We start from the raw sequence: 27,609 nt of genomic DNA, 5'->3' as shown, positions 1-27,609 counted from the left end.
CACGTGACCTTTTAATGTCACGCGTATGACGTCATATTTTTTGACCAATCAGCGTTTCCTGCCTACCTACCCGCCTACGCTTGTAGCGGCGAGGGGGAAGGCATTGGGCACCCTTCAGCAAAGAGGAAAGGGCGAAGAGAACACGTGCACTGAGCAGCTTCGGCGAGCCAAGAAGGGAAGAGGCAGAGAGAGCACGGCGCAAAGCTAAGCCCCTTTCGGCAACAGGGAAAGGGCCAAGAGAAAGCGTGCGCAAAGCCGCTTTGACGAGCTTTGAAGACAGGAGGGAGAGAGTACAGCGCAAAGCTAAGCGCCTTCAGCAAAGAGGCAAGGTTGTGAAGAAAGCGTGCACAAAGCCGCTTTGACGAGCCTAGAGAGGAGGGAGAGAGTGCAGCTCAAAGCTAAGCGCCGGAGCAGAGACATCTAGAATTTTCTTTGGCCGGACCCACGCTGGGCATTCGTGAAGCAAAACCGCACCAGCCGAACGCATTGCGGCGCGTCGGCGCTTCTGTCTCTGCTCGTGCATCGTGGCAACCTACCGTCTTTCTTTGGTCAGCGGACGTGAGTCAGCTCATGCAGTCGTGACAGCGGCCTTGACGACAGCTAGGAGCAAGATTAGGCCACTTTTTCAGGGGGCGGAAAAGCAGTTCCTTGTGAGACCGCCGCAGCGGACGTCGTACAGTGCTGGCAATGGCTTGCGCAAGCCGGCAGTACACGCTGGTTGGGTTCTGCCCAGAGCTTGACTGGAGGCCCCTGACCTTCCTCAAGCCTTTTCCTGCCAACCGAGTGTGCAGCGCATGCGGACTGGTGCGAAAGAAGACCGCGTTACTGCCCTGCATGCACGTGCTGTGCGAGTCTTGCTACGACCAGTGCGGCCAGGACGGATCGCACCAGTGTCCTCTGGACGGCAACCACTTCGAGGAGGATGACGTCTCCCTCATAGACTTCCCAACTGACGATCTGCTGAGAAAACAGGTAAGCGAGTATGTAAAAGAAGTAGATGCCTGGGCTTTTTTTTTTAGGGCATGGCCATTCTCCCGGCAGCCGTGAGAATTCCGCTCCCACTCGCCTCTGATTGGCTGTACACGGTCACATGTTAACTGCCGGTAGAATAAGATTTTTTTATTCTCCCGGCAGCCGTGAAAATTTCGGCAACGCAATTTTCACGGCAGCGGTTCGGCATTAGTTTTTCATTGGCTGTGCGTGATCAAATGATAATTTAAGATTTTGTTGCTCTCTCCAGGCAGCCGTGAACCCTGAACATCTCTTCCTACCTTTTTTATTATTTTAATAAAACTACTACCACCGGTTGAGCGTTCATGGTATCAGCGTTTCAGCAGTTTATGTGGTCGACCTCTTGAACGGAACGCTACGGGCTTTTCACCTCTCGGTTCAGCCATACATGTTGCCTCACGTACTTTTCTTTTTCCTACGTAAGTGCTAATAAATAGTATTATTATTATTAGCATTTTTAGGCGTTGCGCGAAGTTTTCATCTAAACAATAACCTGAAGAACGCGTTTCAGCGGCCTTGGGCGCATCGCGCTGCAAATTATCGTCACACGCGGTAGTGCTTCCCGTTTCCTATTTATAGGTTGACTGTTTCGTACTCGGTTCACATAAAAAAAAGCGATGGCCTTAATTATGTGATATCCTTACAGAGGTACCGACACTCCAGTGAAACAAGCATCCTCGGTGGCACAGAATTTTATTCCAAGTAAATTACGTCGCCATGTGCCTTTTTTAGGCAGCCTGCATAGAAAAGAAGTCTTGTGACGACCAAGTAAAGCGAGTCTGCCACTCAAAAAGTATTTACATTACAAGGGAGGATTAGATTGATGAGGGCAGTTTGTTCAGTTTATTCACACAATTTCCAATTGCAAATACAAGGACAATTACTGATTTGTCGCTGTACTGCTACAGACTGTATATTTCCATAACTTGGTCTTTGGTTGGCTGTTTAGTCCAACACAGGGCAGGTGACTCCAAGCCAGGCACTAGTCACAGCTTACTGAGTCTTCATCTTCTAAATCTGTCTTACACTCACTACACTTCCACTCTTGCTCTTTTTTGATTTTTACAACCATGTCCACAGCTTGCCATCCATCTTCGGTAAAGTAACGCCGCACAAAGTTGATGTCCACTCAGTCGTCGCGAATACCACTGTAGACATATTCGGGCCTTTGCTCGACTGAATCTTCGAGAAGCTTCCCTTTCATAGCATCAGCTGCATTTCATGCCCCTGTTTGCCACGTCTCCCTCACAGTAAGCTGTCCATAAGGCCTGTCAGTCCTTTTTCGTTTTTTTTGGCAAGCCAATGACGGTCAAAACTTGCCCTTTTGGCCGACCACACTTTCTCATTGGAGCTGGCGCTTTAATCATATCCAGTGTGTCTGCACCTTGGACGGTTTTAGCTTGGCAGCCAGAAGACGCAGCAGTGTCAGCTGTGCCATGTAGGACGTCTTCACGTGACAAATGTATGCCCCTCGTTTCTGCTTCAGCACATGTACACAATGAATTGGAATTTCCAACAATTCCCTGCTCACCTTGACGGGCAACCTCAGTAGTGTCAGAGCTAGAGCTGCCTTGTGGACCCTTTTTATGCGAGAGATGCGCGCTGCTCATATCTGACCCGGCGTTAGTGCCTAGTGCAATCGGCGTCTCAACATCTTCCTGCTGCAATTGTTCACGCTGAATACTTTCTTCAGAATTATCGAAGAACTCCTGCTGATTGCACTGTTCCGGCTGTGCTACCTCATTTATGGTAACTTCATTCCCAGCATTCCAACATTCCAGAATGGTTTCTAGAACTTTCAGCCTGCTTGTAAATGTTGCTGTTGAGCCCTCTGATGCACGGTCTGCCAGCTTAGAGGCAATGGCTGCTGCCTTTCTAAATTTCTGGTGAGCAGAAAGAATTTTTTTATTTTTACGAGTGCTCACCTGCACTGCCTGTCCACCATAATCATCAGTGGCTGTCATGCCACAACCTTCCACGTACTGATCTAAACACCACCGTTGGGCACATAGGTTTCTGTAAAATTTTAAGAGACCTGCAGACTTTTGGAGGGCAAAAATATGGCGACAAGGCAGCAACATAGCTTTCCCGAAAGGGCATGTGCAGTGTTCCACCGTAGCACAGAATTTACTTGCCTCAGTCAGTGCATCAGTACTCTTCCTTACGGCGATAGATACAGCAAGTTCCGCTTGAACGCGAGAATAGGCGTACGGTGTTAACAACCTTGAATTTAGTTCACCGGCCTCATCTTCATTTGGCACAACTCTTCTCTTTTGTAGCATAACAGCTGCTTTATGCGTTTTTCCACTTCGTTGAGCATAGATGATTGAAAAGAACTTTTCAACAAACATCTCAAGAGAGCTGAAACGTTCAACAAGTTGCTTCAGCTTTGCATTCATGCTTTCAGCTCGGTTATTTTTTTGCATTGAAAAAGTTCCCGAACTCCCATTTCATGCCCATTGCCCATTCTGCATGAATGGAGTGCCAGTTGGTGTCAAAGTACTTCACTACTGAAGATGCTGTTGATGTCTGCCGCATGGCATAAAGCTCCTCATAAGCCTCTTCGTTCTTTGCATACACCATGAGTTGTAGGATATCCAGAGCTGTGTCCTGCTCTCCTCTCGTAATGCCTAATTTCTGCACGCTCACTTCCCTGCGAACGGCCTGCAATGTGTGAAATGCACATATGTGCAGTGCAGATGATGGGAAAAGCTCTTTCACAATGGTTCCTTCTTTTACATCTTTGTCAGCCATTGTGACTCGTACTGCTTGCCATCGGCTTGCCGTCTTCTGTTGTCAACAGCCCAACACCTACGATTTCACTTTCCCCATTGCCATTGTCAATAATTACCAAAAAACAAGCCATTTTGGTCTCGAGGAGTTTGTATGTTGCATCTACAAAGAGCACCTCTGGAAAGTCTTGAAATGACTTCTTCATTTGATTGTCTTGAAAAAACACTCCCTGCAGTTCATCATTCTCATCTGTAAGGAGGCGTACAGTTGATTTGTATTTTTCAGTTAAAACACGCCCAACTTCTGGTACGTCGTTTCTTGTATTAGCCGTCCTTCCTTTAGCTGCTATATTCGCTGTCTTTCAGGAGCACAGCATTTCCACTTTCATTCTGCATTTCTTCCCTTACGAGCACTTTATTAGCCTTGAGCCGCAAAAGGTTACGCACCTTCTCCTGCAAGTCGGGCGTCAGTCGCCTTTGTTGGGCCAGGTGCCTGAACAGTTCTTCAGTGATGGCGTGATTGTGCTGGAGGTTCAGATGGCGCACTTCAAGATGAGTGCCTTCCTTGTTGGCAGCAATATAAATGCTGAATGTGCAGTCTTGCTTGAATGTTTTGGAATAATGAGAAAAACAAAATAAGTGACGATACTATAAATTTAAGAAACAGGCCAAAACATAATTGAGCCGGAAGACGAAACAAAGGACCGAATAACATCCTGAACTGCACACCACAAACATTTAACGATATTGTGTGTAATCACACAGAGCTGACAAACAAGAATAATTGTTTGTAAACGCTAGGGGCCATCAACGGTACAGACTACATTCAGCTATGGGAACTGAGGCTTTCTGTTATAAAGGAGGGAGCGGTAGAAACAGCAGAGATACTGCCTTCAAATAGAGGCCAGCTATGCTACTTTTGATAACGAGTGTAGGTCTGTTTGAATGGTCGCCTTAAATTCATGGTCGCCTTTCAATGTCGCACATAACGAAGTCCGGGTAAAGAGCCATTTCAAGGAGTTCGCACCGGTCATGAAGTGACCTGGACAGCTCTTCGTAGGCCTCCTGATTTTTCCTTATCATGAAGACGTAAGCAATTGATACAACGCCCTCGCCGTGTGGTACAAGAATAAAATATAGCTGCAGGAATCCCTTGGATGCGAGATCGAAGTTCCCATCCATGAACCATGTGTGCTGCTCTCGGCTAGCAACTTCAAATAAGTTGTGCTGGCAAATGCAAGTCACAGTACACGGTGGCTGAACAACAAGGTCCCTGAGGCTTCCAGTATTAGACGGATAGATTTTGCTCCGCTGTTTGGGGACATTTTTTCCTACTTCGCAAATCTGGATGTTTTTTCCGGGGATGTATGTTCCGGGAACCTTTTTTCCGGGGACGTTTCTTCTGGGGACGTTTTTCCTGGGGACATTTCTCCCGGCTCCCATGTCACACACCTTCTTCCAACATGCTGTGTCAGTTCACAGTCAGAGCCCCATCTTTTCAAAGATGTTCGACGAATGGTTAGGCAAACAATTTTGCCTCTTCTACAGACTTCAATATTTTTATTGATGATTTCGATATAACATACTGAGTAACGTGAACGATTCATCTTCTTTATACAGTAGAAACAGAGAACTTGATTCTTTTTTCAAAATATCTCTCGCGTTTACCGTTTCATTTCTCAGGCCTGCAAAAGAGCGCATAATATCGAAAGTCATTTCTATATTCGCTACACCCAGAGAATTGCACAAAAACGTCCCTCGCCAGATAGCCTCACCATCTCTCCAAGTGACTTATTTTGTATCCTTGCAGGTGAAGTGTTGGAATGAAGGGAGTGGCTGCCAGTACGGGACAGCTGCTTCACGGATCGTCCGGCATTTCCAGCTGGAATGTGAATACCACTCCGTCCGTTGTCCCAGGTGCTCGGCCAGCGTTCTTTGCAGGCATGTGTGCGAGCACCTGCGGTCGGCCTCTTGCAACACTTCGACAGCTCTCGCATCCGAAAGCCAAGTTCCACCGGCTCACACGGAGGAGGCAGCATCGTGGACTTCTTTTAGAGCAGCCTTCGAAAGGCAAGCGGCTGAAACCACAGCGTATCTGAGGCCGATGGCTGCTGATATCAGCACGCATGGGGTCCGATTGAGCGAAATCTCTGATGGCATGAACACGCTAAAGGAGACACTGTGTGAAGAACTAATATCTTTAAAAGGACAGAACCACGAGGCAATAACGTCGTCGAACGCTGAACTCAAACAATGTTTTGCGACATGCAGCGATACAGTTAGCACTTGTTTGAAAACTATAAAAAGTGTAGAAAAAACACTGAACGATAAATTGAGCGGAACTCGAGACGTCTTGTCGAAGATTGCAGCTAGCATTGAACAAGTCAAGGCTGAATTGAAGGACAGTGTTCAAAAGCCATTGCAGCCCGTCACCAATCTGCATGGAGAAGGTGCACCACAAGAGACGTACGAGTTTTTTGTGAAAGGAGTGAAGTCGCTTCAAGACAAGGCGGTGAGAGATGGCATGGCTGACTACGACAGCGAGAAGATGCACCTTCGCGGCTACTGTATGTCTCCTGGAGTCAGGATCGTTTGTCGGGGGATGCGTGTACAGCTGCACTTCAAGTACACTCTGCAGAAGGGCGATATGGACGATGATGTCCAGTGGCCTTTCAAGCACAAGATCCGGATGAGCGTAATTCATCCGAGAGGAATAGAAGAGCATGTGTGGGTAGAGGATTCATTTCCATCTGACCAACGTATTCAAAAGCCAACAACATCAAGGAACAAGTCTTTTTACTCTAATCCTTGCTTTATGCTCCAAAATCTCTTCAGTGACGGGTACGTAGATAATGACCAGCTTCGGATAAAGTTCGAGCTGCTGCCTTGAATCACGCTTGAGCGCGGACACGGGCCATCCCTTGCAACTTCGTGTTAGGCAACGCCCTTGTACGCTCCATTTCTCTCTTCAGTTCTTTGCGGAGTACCTTTACGTTAGATAGAAATTCCTATGAAAACACTTGTATGAAGGCTTCTTTCTCAACAGCTGTGATTAGAAAAACACTGCCCACAAATAACTCCTAATTCTGTTTTATTTCTGACCCTCAAATGTCCCCTACTGTGAAATGTAAAGTATGAATAGCGAAATAAACAAATGTTATTTTCCCTCTCACTGCGAATGTTACGTGTTTCTCGAAACAGTTTCGTAAAAAAATAGTAACCGCTTGTTGTGTCCGTTTCTGATTATGTTTATTCTTTACGAAAAAAGCGGCGTCCTTCATTTGTAATTCAAGCACCAAATCCAATCATTACATGCACGAAGACATAGTGGTTGCGACTATATCATAATCTTGGTAAGAATTATCGATTTATTTACAGGTACTGCCAATCTCATCCAAAAGTATTGTATGAAGGGCACAAAATATTGTCAAGTACGTGTGACACAATAGATTTAGCCAGGTTTGGCAACACGTTTGTGTTAACAGCAACTTGTCGTGGTTTGGGTAACAGGATAATAAAGCGCAAATAGAAAAAAGGGGTTTACAAATACAGATATGCATAATATTTAAACATTTTGAAAAAAAAGGACTGGGTCACAGACAAAACTCCGAGGAAATGAAAATAACAATGATACAGTTTTTGTAATGATGTTTTCTTATTAATAATTCACAAGCAATCACGCAAAGCTATCACTTGATGGACTGTTAAGAATTGATCCATCTATGCTATTCCGATTACTTATGGCTCGTGGAAAATACGAAAATTTGAAGCTGTCTGTACGAAATGGTTGATCGGTGAGTGTTTGTGAATGCTTATGCCTTTTTATCCTCGTTGTATCGTAAGTAATGCAGCTCGAAGTATCTATGTTCGTCTGCTTGTCACTTAATATGGTTCTTGAATTTTGAGTTTTGATTCGGCGCACTCCAAATTGGTTAAAAGAGGCATTGCTAAGACATGCCTTTTTGCAGCTCTACGGAAGTCTTGCTCGCACAAGATTAGAGGGTGTCCAAAAGCAGGTGGGTCGCTTGACTGGCGCAGGTTTTCCTGTGGAACTGGTGGCATCGATCGCCGAGAGCCTGATACACAAGATAAAAGCTGGGGGCCATAAGCTGACGACTGAGCGACAAGCTCACGAACGGGCAATATGCGTGGCACTGCCCTATGTTCACCAGCTTACGTACTGCCTTAAAATGGTGGCCGTGAAAGGCAATATCAGGGTAGTGCTTACTGCACCCAACAAACTTGGGAAACTTTGCAAATGATGACTGCAACGGGAAACTGCCATGCCCGATCAAGCAAGGGAAGCCGTTTATGGCCTGCAGGACCAATGTGGTTTATCGTATTCCATTATCTTGCGGAAAATGGTACATCGGCCAAACTGGCCGTTGTATCAACGTTCGCCTCATGGAGCACAAGAATCTGGCAGCTGGTATATCAGGCCCTGGACACTTGGCGGCACACTGCAAACGATGTAAGTATGGTGAAAAAACTTGTACCCCTTTGTTTGAGCAGACACATGTGATATCTGTAAATGCAGACCAGAAGGAGCGGGAGGTATTGGAGGTATTGGAAGTTCTTATTCACATGGAAAGGTAGTCGTGTGTGAGGAAACCAAACGTTTATCTGTGTACTAAAGATTTGAAGTTCTTGTATCGGGAAGTTCCATCAAGCATGCGATTCGATTGTTGATTTTAGTGCTCCTGATTGTCACCTATAAATTCGTGGTTCCTTTCGAGAATAAAATTATTTCATGTCTAGCTTCTCTGTTCTCTTCGTCTACCCTGTCGTCCCTGTTTCTTTAGCGCTACTACTAGGTCCTGTCAATCCAAACACCAACTAGCCCAGCTTTCTGCCTTAAATATGGCTCTGCTTTGTAGAATTAGAATGTTAGCGTTCATAAATAGCTGAGTTGGAGGATCTGTTAATCTGTATTTAATAAAGATTAATCTCACTGCCTTATTTGCACCCGCCGTAGTTTGTGTATGGGCTCTTTAGTAAACGGAAACCAAGTTATGTTAGCGTACTCTAGGGTGGATCTGATGGACGTTTTGTAGGCTAGTAATTTTGCATCAGGCGGTGATTGCCCAAAGCATCTTTAAGGAATAATAGTTATTTCAGGCCACTAGATGTGATGTATTTGTGTGGGTGTCCCACCTGAAGTCTTTTGTCAGAATCACACCGAGATATTTATATTCATGAACTGCAGTCAGTAGGGTATTAAGGCTATATTGGGATTCTGAACATTGTTTTCCTCTATGTTCATAGTACAGCGGTTTTTTCTTTTACGTCAAGTCATTTAATACAACCAGGGGTAGTTCTGACAGTGTAAATAGAAACATTTCGAAGCTACGGCATATTCAAAATAAACAAGAACGTTATTTTAGTTCCCAGAACCGTTTCTTGAGTCAGGATCAGAGCAACTCTGCCAGCCATAGAAAAGCCTCATGTCAGCTTCTTTATACGCTGGATCTTCGAGCATTGCCTTCCCAAGAAGACAAATACGGCAACATTGCTCTCATATTCAAAAAAACTGCCTTCCTTAGACGAGCCCACGATGAAGGCTTCCCCCCAGCGGCTTTTTCTAAACGAGCACCCATCTGGCCCACGGCGTGGATAGATGTGTCCTGCCGACACAGCATGCAGTCTCGACTTGGTGTCGCGTGTCTTCCTTTCATTGCACACGAATTCCCAATTCGTGACGATGTTCGACCGCGAAGTCCTGCTGTTCTTTTTCTTTTCACGTTTTACACGGGGACATTGCCTTCTTGAAAAATTTAGCGCGACACACAAGGACCGAAAGAGTAGACGACACGAGCGCTGACGAACAACTGGAAGTTTATTCGAAAACACGTAGAATTATAAAGGAAGAAAGTGCGATAAAATCGTTGGTCAAAAACCAAAAGAAGAAAACTAAACACAACAGTCACCGCCAGCTCCTGCTATCAAGACGCAAAGCACTTGTCCAGATAAGCTACCTCTTTTTCCCGTATAGTAACGGACGGTTTGGCCACGCACGTGTTATGAGCCTTGGCGATACTATATGCCTCGTAAATTTCCCTACACAACACGTTGTCATTCTTGTACTCAATCGTAGTGTTGTCAAGGATCGGCGAGCACTTGCTGGTCCCGAGATCCTTGCACTCACGGCAGTGCAAAACAAGGTTCGAAGACACCGGTTTCCTGCAGTCCAGTGAATTCTTGTGCTCCTGCAGCCGCACATTGATGCACCTGCCCGTTTGGCCGTAATACACCTTCCCGCAGGCCAATGGCACCTTGTACACAACCCCCTTTTCGCAGGCGGTGAAATCGCTGGCATGACTGGCAGTACATTCCCGCGGGGATTTTCGAGGCAGTGTCTTGTCTAGCCTGTTCCGAACTGCCGCGCACACTCTCCCGACCTTGTTATCAGCTGAAAAGACCAGCTGCACATCATGCTTAGCTGCAATCTTCCGTAGTCGATGAGACAGCCCGTGTATGTATGGCATACATGCAACCTTCTGGCGTGGCCGGTCCGCTGGTTCCTGAACCGAGGGGAAAGCCTCGCGCTTCAGTTTTAGCAATAGTCGCTCCGTAAGCCGGGCAAGATGCTTTTGAGGGTAACCAGCTTCTTGTAGTCTGGCCACTTGCCTCAAAAAACCTTCCTCAAGTCGGTGGGGACACGACTGCCTCAGGGCTGTGGTCATACCGGACATGGCTATGCCGTCCTTGACAAGTCTTGAATGCTGGGACTGGAAGTTTAGAAGGGGCTTCCCCGCCTTTGGAGCATACACCCAGCAAACATGCTGATTGGTTAACTTCAACTCCAGGTCCAAAAACCGGATACAACCCTCTCTTGGCACTTCAAAAGTGAAGTTGAGGCCCTGACCTCTATCCTTGAAGATCTTGAGAATATCAGGCGTCGTTCGGATGCTACTGGCCCCTTTGATGAAGACAAGGTAGTCGTCTACATACCTGAAAATTCGTCTTGTGACGTCCTTCAAATCAGCTTCCAGATTCCTGTCTACCTTCGATAGAAAAATATCACTGAGAATTGGAGCAACCCGAGAGCCGATACACACTCCCGAACGTTGAACGTACACCTTGTTTTCCCACATGATGAAGGTCGATTCTAGGTAGGCTGAAAGTAGCTCGAGGAAACTCTCCACCGTCATGCTGCAGGCGTTTCTGAAGGCGATCTCATCATTGTCTTCGACGATGCATTCCTGGACGCACTTCATTAAGGTAGCATGGGGAAGGGAATAGAAAAGATCCTCAACGTCAACGCTAAGTACATTACAATTTCCAGGGTTCTGCTGCGACAGGTACTGCACCACCGACATAGAATTTGGGACAAGGAAAGGATCGTTAATCCTGAGGGGTCTCAAATTTTTCAGGAGGAAACTCGACACTTCGTGCTGCCAAGTTGCTCGTTCAGACACCACTGACCGAAAAGGAATATCCGGCTTATGCGTCTTCGCAGTGAAGAACAGGTCAAGATGGATCTGCGTTGCCTTTTTTACCTTCTCGCACAAACCATCAAGCTTCTTGCCTTTTAACCAGGCAATGATTTTTCGCTTGGAAACGGCTGGCTTCAGACCCACTTCTTTGAAGTTTTTTAGCAGAGCCGATTTCGCTTTTTCCTGATACACCTCATCAGGGACGATGACGAAGAACCCTTCCTTGTCGGACACCAAAGGCCTCAAATTACTTTTTACCAAATGGTCCACAACCCTTTGGAACTTGCGATGGGACCCTGACGAAAACCTGCCTTTCCCGATAACAGCCTCAGAAGCATCAGTCACAAACTTGTCCTTGTCCTTCTCTGGTACATGTCGAGCGATCATCCGCGGAATCGCCAACAGTTCGACTGGCTTCAAATCTGGCTTAAGACAAAACTTCGGACCAAGTTCAAGAATATGCCGATGCCTCTCCACAGAACGGTCGCCAAGGGTCAGAAGCTTGCCCTGGGGTCTATGGGCCTCCCTCTTCCTAGGCAAAGTTGGTAGAATCGTCCTCCAGAGGAACTCCGTAAGTTGATCGGCGGTTTCATGTTTACCTTTCGACTTTAATAACCCAGCGGTACTGTGTGCTCTCATCGCTATTTGTATATGCAGAGCTAGAACGGCCTCTTGGTATGCGCGACACCACCTATGCCCTTGTGATGTCCAGGCCCTCTGTGGCTGGTTGCAGCCCTCTCCCGGCCATTCGTCTAGGATCTGCCGCATCTTATCGTCGGAGTTGTGGCGACAAACTCGTTTTTACAAGGATCATTTGCGGGTCTTTTGTGGTAGTCACGGAGGCCAACGGTATCATCGGCTGCTTTCTGAGTGGATGAGGACCGCCGATCAACTTACGGAGTTCCTCTGGAGGACGATTCTACCAACTTTGCCTAGGAAGAGGGAGGCCCATAGACCCCAGGGCAAGCTTCTGACCCTTGGCGACCGTTCTGTGGAGGAGAGGCATCGGCATATTCTGGAACTTGGTCCGAAGTTTTGTCTTAAGCCAGATTTGAAGCCAGTCGAACTGTTGGCGATTCCGCGGATGATCGCTCGACATGTACCAGAGAAGGACAAGGACAAGTTTGTGACTGAAGCTTCTGAGGCTGTTATCGGGAAAGGCAGGTTTTCGTCAGGGTCCCATCGCAAGTTCCAAAGGGTTGTGGACCATTTGGTAAAAAGTAATTTGAGGCCTTTGGTGTCCGACAAGGAAGGGTTCTTCGTCATCGTCCCTGATGAGGTGTATCAGGAAAAAGCGAAATCGGCTCTGCTAAAAAACTTCAAAGAAGTGGGTCTGAAGCCAGCCGTTTCCAAGCGAAAAATCATTGCCTGGTTAAAAGGCAAGAAGCTTGATGGTTTGTGCGAGAAGGTAAAAAAGGCAACGCAGATCCATCTTGACCTGTTCTTCACTGCGAAGACGCATAAGCCGGATATTCCTTTTCGGTCAGTGGTGTCTGAACGAGCAACTTGGCAGCACGAAGTGTCGAGTTTCCTCCTGAAAAATTTGAGACCCCTCAGGATTAACGATCCTTTCCTTGTCCCAAATTCTATGTCGGTGGTGCAGTACCTGTCGCAGCAGAACCCTGGAAATTGTAATGTACTTAGCGTTGACGTTGAGGATCTTTTCTATTCCCTTCCCCATGCTACCTTAATGAAGTGCGTCCAGGAATGCATCGTCGAAGACAATGATGAGATCGCCTTCAGAAACGCCTGCAGCATGACGGTGGAGAGTTTCCTCGAGCTACTTTCAGCCTACCTAGAATCGACCTTCATCATGTGGGAAAACAAGGTGTACGTTCAACGTTCGGGAGTGTGTATCGGCTCTCGGGTTGCTCCAATTCTCAGTGATATTTTTCTATCGAAGGTAGACAGGAATCTGGAAGCTGATTTGAAGGACGTCACAAGACGAATTTTCAGGTATGTAGACGACTACCTTGTCTTCATCAAAGGGGCCAGTAGCATCCGAACGACGCCTGATATTCTCAAGATCTTCAAGGATAGAGGTCAGGGCCTCAACTTCACTTTTGAAGTGCCAAGAGAGGGTTGTATCCGGTTTTTGGACCTGGAGTTGAAGTTAACCAATCAGCATGTTTGCTGGGTGTATGCTCCAAAGGCGGGGAAGCCCCTTCTAAACTTCCAGTCCCAGCATTCAAGACTTGTCAAGGACGGCATAGCCATGTCCGGTATGACCACAGCCCTGAGGCAGTCGTGTCCCCACCGACTTGAGGAAGGTTTTTTGAGGCAAGTGGCCAGACTACAAGAAGCTGGTTACCCTCAAAAGCATCTTGCCCGGCTTACGGAGCGACTATTGCTAAAACTGAAGCGCGAGGCTTTCCCCTCGGTTCAGGAACCAGCGGACCGGCCACGCCAGAAGGTTGCATGTATGCCATACATACACGGGCTGTCTCATCGACTACGGAAGATTGCAGCTAAGCATGATGTGCAGCTGGTCTTTTCAGCTGATAACAAGGTCGGGAGAGTGTGCGCGGCAGTTCGGAACAGGCTAGACAAGACACTGCCTCGAAAATCCCCGCGGGAATGTACTGCCAGTCATGCCAGCGATTTCACCACCTGCGAAAAGGGGGTTGTGTACAAGGTGCCATTGGCCTGCGGGAAGGTGTATTACGGCCAAACGGGCAGGTGCATCAATGTGCGGCTGCAGGAGCACAAGAATTCACTGGACTGCAGGAAACCGGTGTCTTCGAACCTTGTTTTGCACTGCCGTGAGTGCAAGGATCTCGGGACCAGCAAGTGCTCGCCGATCCTTGACAACACTACGATTGAGTACAAGAATGACAACGTGTTGTGTAGGGAAATTTACGAGGCATATAGTATCGCCAAGGCTCATAACACGTGCGTGGCCAAACCGTCCGTTACTATACGGGAAAAAGAGGTAGCTTATCTGGACAAGTGCTTTGCGTCTTGATAGCAGGAGCTGGCGGTGACTGTTGTGTTTAGTTTTCTTCTTTTGGTTTTTGACCAACGATTTTATCGCACTTTCTTCCTTTATAATTCTACGTGTTTTCGAATAAACTTCCAGTTGTTCGTCAGCGCTCGTGTCGTCTACTCTTTCGGTCCTTGTGTGTCGCGCTAAATTTTTCAAGATGTATGTTAACCAACTCGCCCAGTCTGCAGTATTGTTAAATGACATTGCCTTGTTATCGGTGGAGTGACCTGCTACTATCTTCCACCTTTGAATACTATGCACAGGTCAATCATGGCCGAACGAAATTTTGTCAATTTGTCCTTAATTAATTCCTGGAAACTTGGCAACTGTTCCTGTGCACGGCGCTTTTGGTGGCTTATTTTTTACCTCGCTCTATCGCTGACACAAGAACAGCTTCGTGCCCGCTTTCTTCTCTCGCTTGGAAGCGAGTAAGTTTTCGAAGACGATGAAGCTGTGGCAAAAGTTCGTCTCCGTCACCTTCAGACAGTGCCTTAAAGCGGCCATGACAGCCTGTTTTCGCGTATACCGTGCTTACTACATATAATTTAGTAAACAATTGCCCGAAGTTTCAGCTGGTTCTGTGAGGTAGATATTTTTTTAATGAATTTTTTTTGTTTCTCTTGCGAGCTGCTTGCTGGTCAGGCAGACTCTGATCGCTGACGTCACAAGGACATACCCGACCCGCGTCGACTGCACGCTGTTGGCTGCGTTGAGGTGCTCTCTCGCACACCCTGGACGGCGGTTGGTCGATTTTTTTTTTTAGCTTAGGGAAATAAAATGCATTTTCCGAGTTTTGTTTTCGGAAGCCTTCAGTTTAGCGCGTGAGCGTAGTGATCCGTGGGAAAGAGGGCTTGTTCGTGGCGCCTGTTTTCTGGTTATTGAAGAATCGGTGCTGCACCCCTGCTTTGTTATTTGCACTTAGAAGCCGTCAAGTGCTCCCGTGTGTGAAAAACGGCACGTGCCGTGCATGCCTTCGCCGATGTGCGCCGTGAGCGGCGTGGCGATCTGTCGCTGGCTGTTCTTTCCCGCTATTCGGCGGTTCGATAAGTAAACTCAAATTATCACTAGGTGCCACTAGAGTAAGCTCACAGCACGAAAGGAGCTGAGAAAAGGGCCAAATGCGACTGCTTCTCTCCGCTGCATGTGTGTGTGTGTATGTAAGTCGAACATGCATTTCTTCCGGCTCGTAGGACCCGTTTGCAGAACCAAGCCGCTAGCAGAAGCCAACAAGACTCGAATGTTTCACTGCCCGCACCGACGAAAAGTCGCCGCCGCCTTAATGAGTGCTTCAAGATAATAGTGCATCATTTAAACTGTACTCTGCGTGCGCTAAGTCCGCTAGGAATGCGAAAATTACGATTACTGCAGCCCCGCGCTGAGGTTGTTTACATAGCTGTGTTCAAACAGTACTGATCGTTTGCTTGGCATGACGCAAGGTGGCCTCTCCATATCTTAAATGTTATCTACTCTTGCTTAGAAAATGTAGTTTGACTTGTTTACACACCACGATAACACTGCATTAAGAGCCGATGCTGCTGTCGACTGCTTGGGAAACGCTTCGCGTACCTACGGAGCTTGTTGCTAGTTGTATCTGCTTCCTCTGATGTCACCAATACTTGATTTTAAATCACTTTACCTGGAAATACGTTTGCGCACCACTTGCATTAATGAAAACTGCCAAATGTGTTGTCCACAGTCGACACCGATGACTGCTGCCTGCTGCCGACCTTCAACACACATGCTCTGCAGACCAGGTCACATCGGCACTTCTCCCATACTGTACGGAAGTTCTGCGATGTAGGCAGTCGTCGCTTTGAATTCACTGTAGCCAAAACTACGCTCGACGGCTATTTGAACGCGCTAAGAGCAGCGAATTCACTCTCCGCAATCGCCGAAATCGCACTCAAGAATCCTGCGAACTCAGCTAGGCCTCGTCACAAAAGGGCCGGCGGTTCACCGTCCACCGAAATTTAATAATCTGGCGAAAGTTCACAGAAGCTTACTCTTAACACTACTGCGATACGCGGTCGTTGGTCGTGCTGGCGTCGTCGTCGGTTCCAGCGTGACATACCGGTGCGTCAGAGACGGCATCTGCATACCGACCAGCCCACCGACCGTCGATCGACGTCGCATCGGCTTAGTGTGACCGGAGAAGCGTTTGCGGGTAGGTAGGCTGGAAACGCTGATTGGTCGATGGGATGCGCTTCTCCGTGACGTTTTTTGACTTCGCCCTCGTTCTCAACCGGACGTGGCGGCAGCGCACCTTTCTCGACCTCTCCCTAGAGCGCCTGGGGAATCGCTAGGTTAAAGTTACGCTAGGTGCACCCGCAGCGCCGCGCGTGCGTGGTGAGCGGGCATTCGTTTCGTGATCCTCGGCGCGCTCGTTTCGAGGCGTGTGCAGCTATGGCGTTCGTGCGTGGTGCGCTCGTCGGCGACAGCCAGCTGAAATTTCTGTGCAGTTTTTGCTTGCGGCTTTCGCCGTTTCGCCAGTAGCACGTGGCTAGTGTCGTACTCGTATTTAAAGTTTTTGCCGCGGCACTACTAGGATCCGGATCAGGCGCGCTTTGAGGACCGCTGTTTGACAGCCACGCTGACGCGCTTGTCGGGCGTGCGCATTCTCAACCCCGAGGTAAGGAGTGAACTACATTGTCGCAAGTTTTCTCGTGTATTGAGGACTCACCAAATTGCGGTGCTTGTAACGAATCTTTTTTTTTTGCAGCATCGTTCCCTGGATATGCTTCTCGGAATCCGATGTCATTGTTCGCCGCGGACACTGGGCCTACTGCTCGCCGCCACGCCGCTGTAGGTTGACGTTGAAGAGCTGCACCAAACGGCCCTTTTCAGGGCCGCTTCATTGCTTCCTGGAAGATTGCGGGCATCCAATCTCGCGGCCGTGTTCCCTCTCTTTGTCGAAATCGGCGCCAGACATCAGAACCCGCGCTAGGCCTCGTTGCAAGGTTAAACGAGTGCAGTGTGGCTTTAGAAAAGTTATGACTTGCGCTTAGTCTAGCTATATCATTCACCCAGTGCAGTGTGCCTTTGCTTCTTTAGCGACTTCTCACGCCTTGTCGAAATCGGATTTAAAGCTCACGCCACGCCTTGTTGAATGGGTTAACCGAGTGCAGCGCCTAGCTTTGTTTTTTTGTGTTCTAACCTGTAAGCAGTGCACCTTTCTTCGCTCCTTACTTCTGTTCTTTTCAGTCGTTTCCTGAATCCGTCGAAAAAGCCTGGCTTGCCGGGTGATTGTTCGCCGTGAATGGAACCACGAGGCGATCGCATCTGCATACACAGCACGACTTTGTTCCCTCGTGTGTTTTTTTAACAAGGATTGCTTCGACAGCTCGGGCAAAACGAGGACTGCGCACGCAGTGTCGTCGCTGTTTAGTGAAGAGGCACAAAACGGATGTCGTTCTTACTAAAGGCCCTTCTCGGGGCCACCTCAGTGTTTCCTGGCAGACCACGCGCTTTCCGCCCTGTGCACATGTTCCCCTCATTTCCAATCATTTGTAAGTTGCATATCAATGAATTAATAAATCTGTCAATGCACTTTATTTACCAGAAAAATCTGGCTGGTCACCCTGGGCTAAAAGCTGTGCACACAGCTTGACAAGGCCCAGGGGACCATTAGATGACAGTTTTGAAGGTAGGAAAAACAAGTTGGTACTTTAAAAGAACACGGAAAGTACACCAAACAATATAAGAGATAAACATTGCAATCTCGCATTACAGTAAAGAAAAAGAAAACTGACAGCAGACGTACAGTATCAATTTACACTATAATACATACAAAAATTACGACATTCAGCACTACGGCACGAAATATAAGAACAGCACGTAAAGCAAAAAAGAGAATGCAAGTTACAATAGTACAGATAGATTAGCTGTTTACATTTACATATGCATAAAATTAGTCCTCGGCTCCTTGGGCCTCCTTCAAATCCTGCAGAAGGCCTGCATTTGCAAGTGCTAATATCAAAGAAGATTTAGAAGAACTTCAGTTTGGGGTACATGGTGCATAGTACTCGAGAAAACAAACAATAGCGCCTACAATGACACACAGAAGAACGATGCAGCACAAGCGCTATCCTGCGCTCTACAGTATGGAACTGTGACTGTGAAAAATGAACCTTCACGTCAGTGAAATATGACTCTTTAGGCTGTCTACAAATCGTTATTACAGAAAGAAAGAAATATTAGTGAATGTTGTGTGAGAGGCTTGCATATTACTCTGTTTATTTATTTATGTTACCCCTCAAGGCCAGTGGCATTACACAGGGGGAATGGTAAATATACGAAAACTGAGAGAAAAATACAGTTGATTACATGAATATTAAACAGCGCCTGAATATTCAATGTTAGCTAGTGCTACGCGGAACTGCTCATAATTTTCAGTACCGGCAAGTTCTGCGGGAAGGTGATTCCAGTCGCATGAGGTTCGCGGCAGGAATGACTGCGAGCAGCATTTTCTGTTGCATGACATACTTCCTACTTTGTGATTATGATCAATGCGGCGGGAAAATTGTATGGGGGATGAGCTGATCACGAAGAGCGGGATGATGGTACAGCTTGTGGAACAGGGTGATACGAAACACTTTTCTACGCGATGTCAGTTATGGGAGGCAGATATTAGACTTCATAGTAGTTATACTCGCTGTGCGGTTGTAGTTAACAAGGATTAAACGCACAGAGTTATTTTGCACCAGCTCAAGATCATTAATGAAGTTGTCATGAGCAGGGTGCCATACACGTGTTGCATGCTCGAGTTTTTATCGTATTAGTGTTTGATAAAGCAGTAGTTTCAAATTGGAAGGAACGTTAAAGAAGTGTCGACGTAAGTAGCAAAGCATGCGATTAGCATTTTCAATTATGTTCTCGGTATGAAGAGACCAGTTAAGATAATAAGTAATGTGGACGCCGATGCACTTATATGATGAGGCTGATTCCAACGAAATGTTATCGATGCAGTAGTGAGGTGGGACGGAAGTTTTTCTAGATACACGCATGACTTTGCATTTGTTCATATATAGCTGCATTCACCATTTTTCGCACAGAAGTCAGTGGCGGTCTCGTCAAGTAGTCCCCTGCTTTGTACGTTCACCTTGTTAGCGGGTGTCTTATTTCACACAATTCCACGTTCTACACGTTGATAGTTATACGAGCAGAATTCGTTGTGATTGTCGAGGTATCGTGTTCCTGCCTTGCCGCCACCGTTGTCTTGCCATGCCCCCGGCGCGGCGGCAACGGCGGTGCCATTCACCTGCGGTTGCGGTGGCCAACAACCTCGTCGGCGGTGGGGGGAGCCACCCATTCATGTCTTTATCCCACCATGGGACACAGCAACGCCAGCGAGGGGACCATCCCTTTCTGGCTTGACAAGGACCGCCGACCGGCCGCCTTGAAGGAGGGGACTGAGGGCGGAACAAAGCCACTTCCCAGAACTGAGAAATGAATGCCGCTAACCCCACTGGTGAAATGTCCGGGCAGGTGCTAGGACCTTAGTGGACATGTCGTGGCGGGATATCTCAGACGCCGACTCGTTTCCCCTGGTATCGAAATGAATATTGCTCGCGTAAACGTTAACATTCAAAGATTGAGTAATGGTATAACGTCTATACCTTTCGCCATTTATTTTTCAATAACAAAGCGCAAAAAAATTTTTGTGCAAATAAAATAAAAAATCGTTGTTTCTATTTTTTCTTTTTTTATACACAGCAGTCTGTCCGCTCCCCCTAAAACCACTCTCTGTGACCGCCACTGACTGAAGTAATGTAAGGTTGTTAGTGTTGGTTGTTTCTCTAAAAATGACGCAAACATCAGCGAATAGATGAATATGAGAATCCATAAGAGAGCGGGGATCACTAATGTTAAATCAGGAACAGTAGCTAGGGTCCAGGAACTGAACCTTGTGGAACTCCGGAAGACACCTCTGTAAAACAGGTGTTATAACCGTTAGCAAAAACTAATTGTGAGCGATTAAGTAGATATTCAATCCATTTCAATAAGTTACAGTCAATATTCAGATGTTTTAGTTTGTGAGCCAAAAGGTTGTGACATACATCGTCGAAAGCCTTTGAAAAATCCAGAAATATACAGTCAGTTAGTGATGATAGATCTAGTATACAGTGCAATGCATGTGTAAACTATATTAACTGTGTTTCGCAAGAGTAAGGTTTTCGAAAACCATGTTGTGCTGACATAAAAAAGTTGTTCAATGAAAGGAAGTTAACAAGGTTGGAGAATGTTATATGTTTGAACATTTTGGGTCAAGTATTGGTAAGGGATATGGGACGATAATTAATAGGGGATGCTTTGCTGCCGGATTTGTAGACTGTAACCACCTTTCCGATCTTCCACTCAGTAGCAGCGTTGACTGGTCAATGCTGGAAAAGTTTGGTTAGTATAATGGGCGAATAAGCTGCAGTGCTTTTTAAGTAACGCAGTCATAACCCGGAGCGGAATGAACACTGAGTCCATCAGTGAGCTTATTCACACCAGTAGGAGCAACAGTTATAGGTGGCATGAAAACATAGTTGAAGTGGTGAGTTGTAGGCATATGTATACATCAGATATGGGTGTAAAGTTGTGAGTGATTGCGCGGTTAAGAATAGTGACGCAAACGTCGGAAGGGATGGGGTCGCCTAACGGGTCAGATAACGCAAAACTATCATCGGTGGAAGGATTAATGACCCGCCAGAATTTTTGACATTGGTGGTTACATGTGAGTGGAAGTGCTTTTAGCGCTTTTGAGCGCCTGAACATACATGTTGGAAGCCGCTGAATACGAAGTCCGATCACTCACTAGTTGGCGAGAACTTAACGATGCGGTAGAGGCTTTCTTTTTGTTAGATAAACGTTTAATGAGATTATTACACCAGGGAGCTATTGAGTGGGTGGTAGCAGTGCGTTCAGGAGTGTATTGTTCTGTGAGTTGGGTGACTATAGCTGTGAACAAGTTGGTTTGAATGCTGCGGACACCAAAGCTATGGGAAAGCATCGATAAAAAAAATAGTTCATTATTTATCGCCTGAAAATTTGCTCCGTTGTAGTCTCGTATTATTATCTTTTTCTTTTTGTTAGTGTTCGGAGTGGCTAGATTAATGTCGGAGTGCATTAGCAAGTGGTCGCTGATGCCTGGCAGGTGAGACTATGACAGATCGATTTGTCAGGATTAAATCTAGCGTATTCGCCGCGTTGGCTGTTATAGTCCCTTGTGAGCACAAATGCACTAACGAGAATACTGAGCGCACATCTAAAAATTCGCGACTTCGAGACGAGAACGGGGACATTAAACGGGAGTTGGTATTCCATGTTATCTTCGAAAAAATTAGATCGGCAAATAAAACAATACTGAAATAGATCATGGTGCTTTGTTTTTAAGTGTTTCCATAAAGAAGTATGGCAACAGATAAGGAAAGGCTTAGGTGATCGTGATCGTGGAGGTTAGACTGAATTATAGTGCAACAGCTTGAAACAGGTTTTCACATCATTCGTATATACTAGAACATTGCAGGAGACCGGACAAAGCAAAATTACACAAATTACGTTTGAATAGAGATCATGGCACGAAAGTGGATGAAATATAGCTAAAAGAAGAATTGTGAACCGGAGCAAAGTATGTAATAAGCCAGAAATATGCCTATCAAAGAAGACACTGCACTGAGAAAATGGACAGCATGAAATAAATGAGCAGCACAAGTGCAGTGTACAGGCCTTTATCAAATAATTTATTTTTTGTTTATTTATCACGTCCTGGTAGTGTTAGCTTCCAAGTGAACTCAAAGCTTCCAAGTGAACTCAAATATTGTAAAACTTTTCCTGAGTTATTGAAAAAATATTATAACAAATGAGTGAAGCCAGCGTTTTTTCTTTTCATGTATTTTTGTGCGTTTGTATGTATTTGTAAAAGAGGCTTGGTGTTCTGAATATTGTTGCTCTATGTACCCATTTATGTATTTCTAATTTCATGAGCTTTTATATGTATGTAATTAATTTTTGTTATGCCTGCAATTTTCTTTGAAACTGAATTGCATGGATCCCAACTAGCTTTTAGCTAGGGATCCAGATGTTCTCACAAGCATGCCTTGTATTAATGTTGACAAATAAAATTGAATCAATCAATCAATCAATCAATCAGCTCCATAAAGCATTATCAAAATTATCACAATTTTCAGTTTTATTTGCTTAGGAGAACTTAGAGCAATAAGAACTCGGTTCAAAAATGCACTTCAAATATTGCCATAAATCATCGTACTCTTCGTCCTGGGCCACAAGAGCTGGGGCTTCATGAGATAATTATTACGGTGCATTAACGAAAATTTCAACATGCCGTCAGCATGCAAAGATTTTATATTGGCGCTGAAAAAAACGCATTTTTTAAATTTTCACTGGCAGGAGGGAGTAACTTTCTTGACTGCGCTGCTTTCTTCCTAAGCAATTGAAAGACGTGTATGCCGACCTCTTATACCTGTTTTGCAGCAAAAACAATTCGAAAATATGTAGCGTAAGATATAACACTAATGCACTGTGAAGCTTGATGCCTTATTGGTCCAGTAGAGTGGAGAGCTGGGCGAGTTAATTGGTTCACGATTGTAGGAAGAAAACCAGCGCAAAAGACGGGGACACAGAACTGGGAACACAGAATACAGGAACACAGGAACACAGAACACATCGTCGTCCTGTGTTCCTGTTGTGCGTCTCCGTCCTTTGCCCTTGTTTTTTTTCGTTAATTGGCCATGCACTTGTGGCAATTTAAGTACACTTCCTGTGAATTTTGCACAAAAGTAGTGCATTTTTGCATTCACCTTTTTCACACGCTGAGTTGTTTTATCTTTTGGTCACTTCAGAAGGGAGGAGTTAGTATAGAAGTAATTTACTTGGAGAATACAAGGAAATATATCTTGCGATGAATTTTCTCATATTTTAATTCTGCCTGATGGGAATGCATTACGCGCCATACGGTGTTACTCACAACCAAATCCCCAGGGCTCTATGTTGGGCAAAGCATGTATCATATATGTGGAAGTGCGAATATGGCTGTGGTGCGCTGGGCGTCTTGCATGCACAGCAGGAAGTGATTTGTGTCTAGACCATCCAGGAGGGAATGTACAAGGACGGGAGGATAGTACAAGCGCTAAAAAAAAAAGCTAGCTGGGGCTGGAAACGCATTTTTGGCTCTGGCAAGTACCAACGTTGGGGAAAAGCAACCAGTTTTGGGCGCCTTGTAAGAAGAAAGGAAGGTTCTGGGAAGCGGAGGCAGGGCTGCGTACGGCGCACGCGAAGTCGCGGGGTCAGGGAGTCGCGCCGCAGCACATCGGGAAAAGGTTAAATTCTTCATCGCCCAGATCAACACGCGCGTGCGACCTGTATATATGTATATTTAATCTGGTTATCGTGCGTGTGTGACGGAGCAGCGTTCGGTCCGAGCTCCACGCGCGTGCGCGTTGTACATATGTATATTTTATTCCTTGTAGTTATGTAAATAGACTCATTGAAAGTGTACCCCTCCCCCTGTCCTTTCTACTGTCCCCTCACCACTTTTCTTTCACTTCTACACTCTGCCTGCTATCCTTTATTTCGCTGCCCCAGCTCAGGTGCTTCCTGTCGCGATAGCAGATGCCGGGGCAGCAAATATTCTTTTATCTTCCGAATCAAATGCACAATAAATAATCACTTACTACTACTTCCACTCGCCACTCGCAGCGCACCACAGAGCCGGTAGCCTTCTCTCTTGTCCGCCTACCAGGCAGGAGCTACTCTCTCCGGTTCCGGCCGGGGAGACGGACAATAGTCGCGGGCGAGAGTGAAGGGGGGGCCCCCACCACATGAATGGCATTAAAAGAATATCACTGGCGCCTCCACCACGGCTCAGCTCGTACTATTCTGGCGCAGCCTTGGTTGCTGCGTTTCGCCGTAATCGCTTGTCAGTGAAATGAACACAGCACCCTGCCTTCCCGTGAATAGCAGAAGCAGGGACGTCGCGGCCACATCGGCATTCGCAGGATAGCGTCGCCCTGTCGCTTATTTGCTCGCTTATTTTCTGACAAGTCAAAAAGTCTTCCTGTCGTGGCACATCATCGATGGCTTACGACACCACGTCTGTCATTCCCCTTCGTACTTCAATCGTTTCTCTTCTTGCTATGAAAGTATTAGCCGTTGGGGCCACCAATTCAAGCAGCGAGAGAAATTTCAGCGCCGCAGGATTGGTAATGAAAGAGCGCCGCTCTTGTTTAGATCAAGCCATCATCAATGAACAACTTGCATATTTAGAGTGATAAATATCTATACCTTTATGCGTTGTGTCTTGTGTATAATCCCAAACTGTGACCTTGAATGCGAGGTCAAAATTTGAATGTCATTGAAATAAACTCATTTTCCTGAAATTCACTTTTTGTGTCGTCGCCGCTTTGCAGGTCGGGCCGAGCAAGAGCGTGCTCAGGGTCCTTCAGTGTCGGGCCGGGCTTCCTGTCGGTAGGTTAGGTCCCGGGCCGGGCGCGGATTCGAAATTGCGGCCCTTGCACAGCTCTATTCAGAAACCTAATCACATTTCCTTTTGCGAAAAAAGAGCTATGTGCAGAGTTTAAATGGTGCAAGTATGAAGCTACAATGAAGTCAATTACAGACTTCTGTGCAACAGCTAGAGGAATTTCAAGAGCATGCTATACGTGATGCTAGTTGCCTCAGTGACAATTGATGCAGTCAAGTATTATTTCGTATATATTTTTTACCCAACAGACATGAAATGTCTGAAGATGAATATGTACCAAACACATCGAAACATCAGTTGTGATGCCTGAAAAAAGTTGTACTGCAACATATAAATGCTCAAGTCTCGATAAGCAGGAATACTGAAGGGGAATAAAAACAGTTTTCTTTTGTTCGGGCTCACGCACCTGCTACAAACATATTCTTTATACATAGCAATAAAACTTGAAATAACTGTTTAAGAAGCCTTTTGGTCAATAGTATAGCTAAGTATGACTGAAAGGAGTCCGCAAGAAATGCACAGAAGCAGGCATGCAGTGTGACAGCGCAGCGCGACAGGTGCGCTTTTTAATCTCGCGCGGGCTCTGAAGAACATGGGTTTATGGTTCATTGGGGTTTTAACGTCGCAAAACGACTCAGACTATGAGGGACGCCATAGTGAAAGGGGTTGGGAAATTTCGACCACCTGGGGGTCTTTAACGTGCACTGACATCGCACAGTACACGGGCCTCTAGAATTTAGCCTCCATCGAAATTCGACCACCCCGACCGGGATCGAACTCGCGTCTTTCGGATCAGCGGCCGAGCGCCATAGCCACTGAGCCACCGCGGCGGGTCGAAAGACATGACGGGGACACGCCGAGCAGGCAACGCTGCAGTGCACGCTGCCTCCTCGCCTCTCGGCTCCTCGCGAGCAGCCCCGTCCGCTGACGAGCGGTGGTGGGGAAAAATCTAGGGAAAACATGCCTGTCCCCAACCGGACATGACGTCACTAAATATCACGTGACCTATGACGTCACGCGTATGACGTCATATTTTTTGGACCAATCAGCGTTTCCAGCCTGCCTACCCGCAAACGCTTGTGTGACCGGACCCTAGCGGAAAACTACGTTACTGTTATCGCTTTTGCGGCACTAGACACTCATATATGAGGGACGGCTGCTACTGCGATCGCCCGCGAAAGTACAGGGGACAAGAGGCCTCGTTTCCCGCATTGCATCAACTATAGCAGACGACGTTGCTCCGTGTACACCCTAGTGACGTCACAGAGCATTCAATATGGTGATCGCTGCCAGTGGGAGGAGTTTGCTGGTCTCAATTTCAATCGCATTATTTTCGAATATACAGTGCACCCTGGGCCTCGAAAGTTTGTAAATTGAATCAGAGGCTCTTGTATTAATCGCTGAAGTAAAGAACTGTAATTGGAAGAACGACCCTGCCGTGGCCCCTTTAACGACCCGTTCACCACCTTCTGTGCCAACGCGGACTGCCTTCTTCCTAACTCCACGAGGCACTGCAGCGTCTGTTAGCTGCAGTTAAAATAACACACATTGTTTTGTAAAATCAACAATGAAAACAAAAACCATGTTGCGACACAAACTATTTTTCCCACAGAATATTTTTTGTGTACTACGAAGCCAACAAAGCGCCGATTTCGTGCTGTCTCATGTATAATACAAAAAGCAGAGTGCCGTTACACTTTCTATCACAACATCAACGTAACCTGCATCATTGCAGAAGTGAAACAGATGGCAGAAAGCCACTTTATGTGCTTAAATATCTCTAGAATGCCATTCCAAGTTAGTACGAAAATGTCTTCTTCCGCTCTCCCTTATTATATTGCGCTTTTATATAGTACGCTACCAGCCATAAAATGTGTAGGAACGTACTATCTCGCCTCCACGCGCGTTTAGCAACAAAAGCGCCTTTTTTTGTCATGGTAGTATTTATTACTCTTGAACGCTAAGTACGATGTGCGGCAAGAAGGCTCGGGGAAATTTTCTGCGGGGTTCATCTGGGAGGGAAGCTTCATGGTGGCAGCATGCCTTTCGCTTTCAACTTATCGCAGGCTAATCGAAAGGCATGCTGTTCAATGTTTATAGCTACATATTTCTGAATTGCTGGACGCTGGCTGTTCGCGCATGCGAAAGAGTGCCTGCATGCAGCCGCTTATGATGGCAAAAACATCTTCGATCAGTGTTAGTTCCTCATAGGTCTCATAGATTCATTCTACGTTGGGTAGTGCGCATCACTCATACAATCATTTCATTTTCTGAGCTCTCTCATGCATAAACAATTTACACAGGTTTCATCGAGACTATTCGCTGCTTTCAAAGCAGGCCAACTCGTTACGACATCAGAAAAAGCGGACTAAGGTCAGTGTTTAGTCCCGTCCAATATGTCTCTACGACCATTCTCTGCCCCCGCGCAAAACACACGAAATTAAATGGTCTTTCGTCCAATATTCGCAGATATGTGTACTACACTGTTAGCAAGAAAACACTCAAAAGGGAGTAAATGGCTTGTCCTCTAACGCACACCGCAAAGGAGTTTTTTTACCCCCTGATATAAGGGAGTTATTTTGAAGTATAAAGTAAATTTTTTACTACCCACAGAAATAGAGCCCAAAAATGGCGGCATGTTTATCCTCATTCAGGCTCATTCTTACAGCAGTGACAGCGGCGGAAGCGGGCAGTAGCTCTGCGGGCCGCTGGCAACCCAACTTGGGACACTGCGCTGCCCTAACGTAACTCCGCGTCAGGCATTCTATTCACCGTCTGCAAGCCGAGCGGCGGCGTAGGCGGCGAGAGTCGTCTGCTTGTCGTCTCCTTTTGCTGTACGAGCTCGTTTGGTTGGCCATGTTTGTAAATAAAGGGATGTAACATTATAATCAGTAGTTCAAAACTGAGAAGGAGTCGCTGGGTAGTTTTCACGGTCATGCACCACGCTATATTTGACTAAAA

At 46.4% G+C, this 27,609-nt stretch overlaps 1 protein-coding gene and 1 pseudogene across 1 annotated transcript; both read left to right on the top strand.

The window, feature by feature from the left end:
• LOC149327212 (uncharacterized) overlaps positions 1–27,609 on the top strand; it is a 63,089-nt pseudogene that overhangs the window by 10,279 nt on the left and 25,201 nt on the right.
• On the top strand, positions 479–6,846 carry LOC149327213 (TNF receptor-associated factor 6-like). The gene is made up of 2 exons (XM_089562888.1): positions 479–972; positions 5,554–6,846. The coding sequence occupies exons 1-2, from the start codon at positions 688–690 to the stop codon at positions 6,631–6,633; spliced, it is 1,365 nt and encodes a 454-aa protein (XP_089419014.1). The 5' UTR covers positions 479–687; the 3' UTR covers positions 6,634–6,846.

This window comes from Amblyomma mixtum, chromosome 10 (assembly GCF_055824585.1).
Source record: "Amblyomma mixtum isolate Tamu chromosome 10, ASM5582458v1, whole genome shotgun sequence".
NCBI classification, from domain to species: Eukaryota; Metazoa; Arthropoda; class Arachnida; order Ixodida; family Ixodidae; genus Amblyomma; species Amblyomma mixtum.
The sequence above is the reverse complement of the archived record's forward strand: the minus strand, read 5'-3'. Positions and strand labels throughout refer to the sequence as shown.

Bases quoted from the DNA above. Each gene is read 5' to 3' on its own strand.
- LOC149327213 (XM_089562888.1), top strand. From the start codon at position 688: ATGGCTTGCGCAAGCCGGCAGTACACGCTGGTTGGGTTCTGCCCAGAG. The intron at 973-5,553 runs GTAAGCGAGTAT...GTATCCTTGCAG, and splicing joins ACGATCTGCTGAGAAAACAG to GTGAAGTGTTGGAATGAAGG.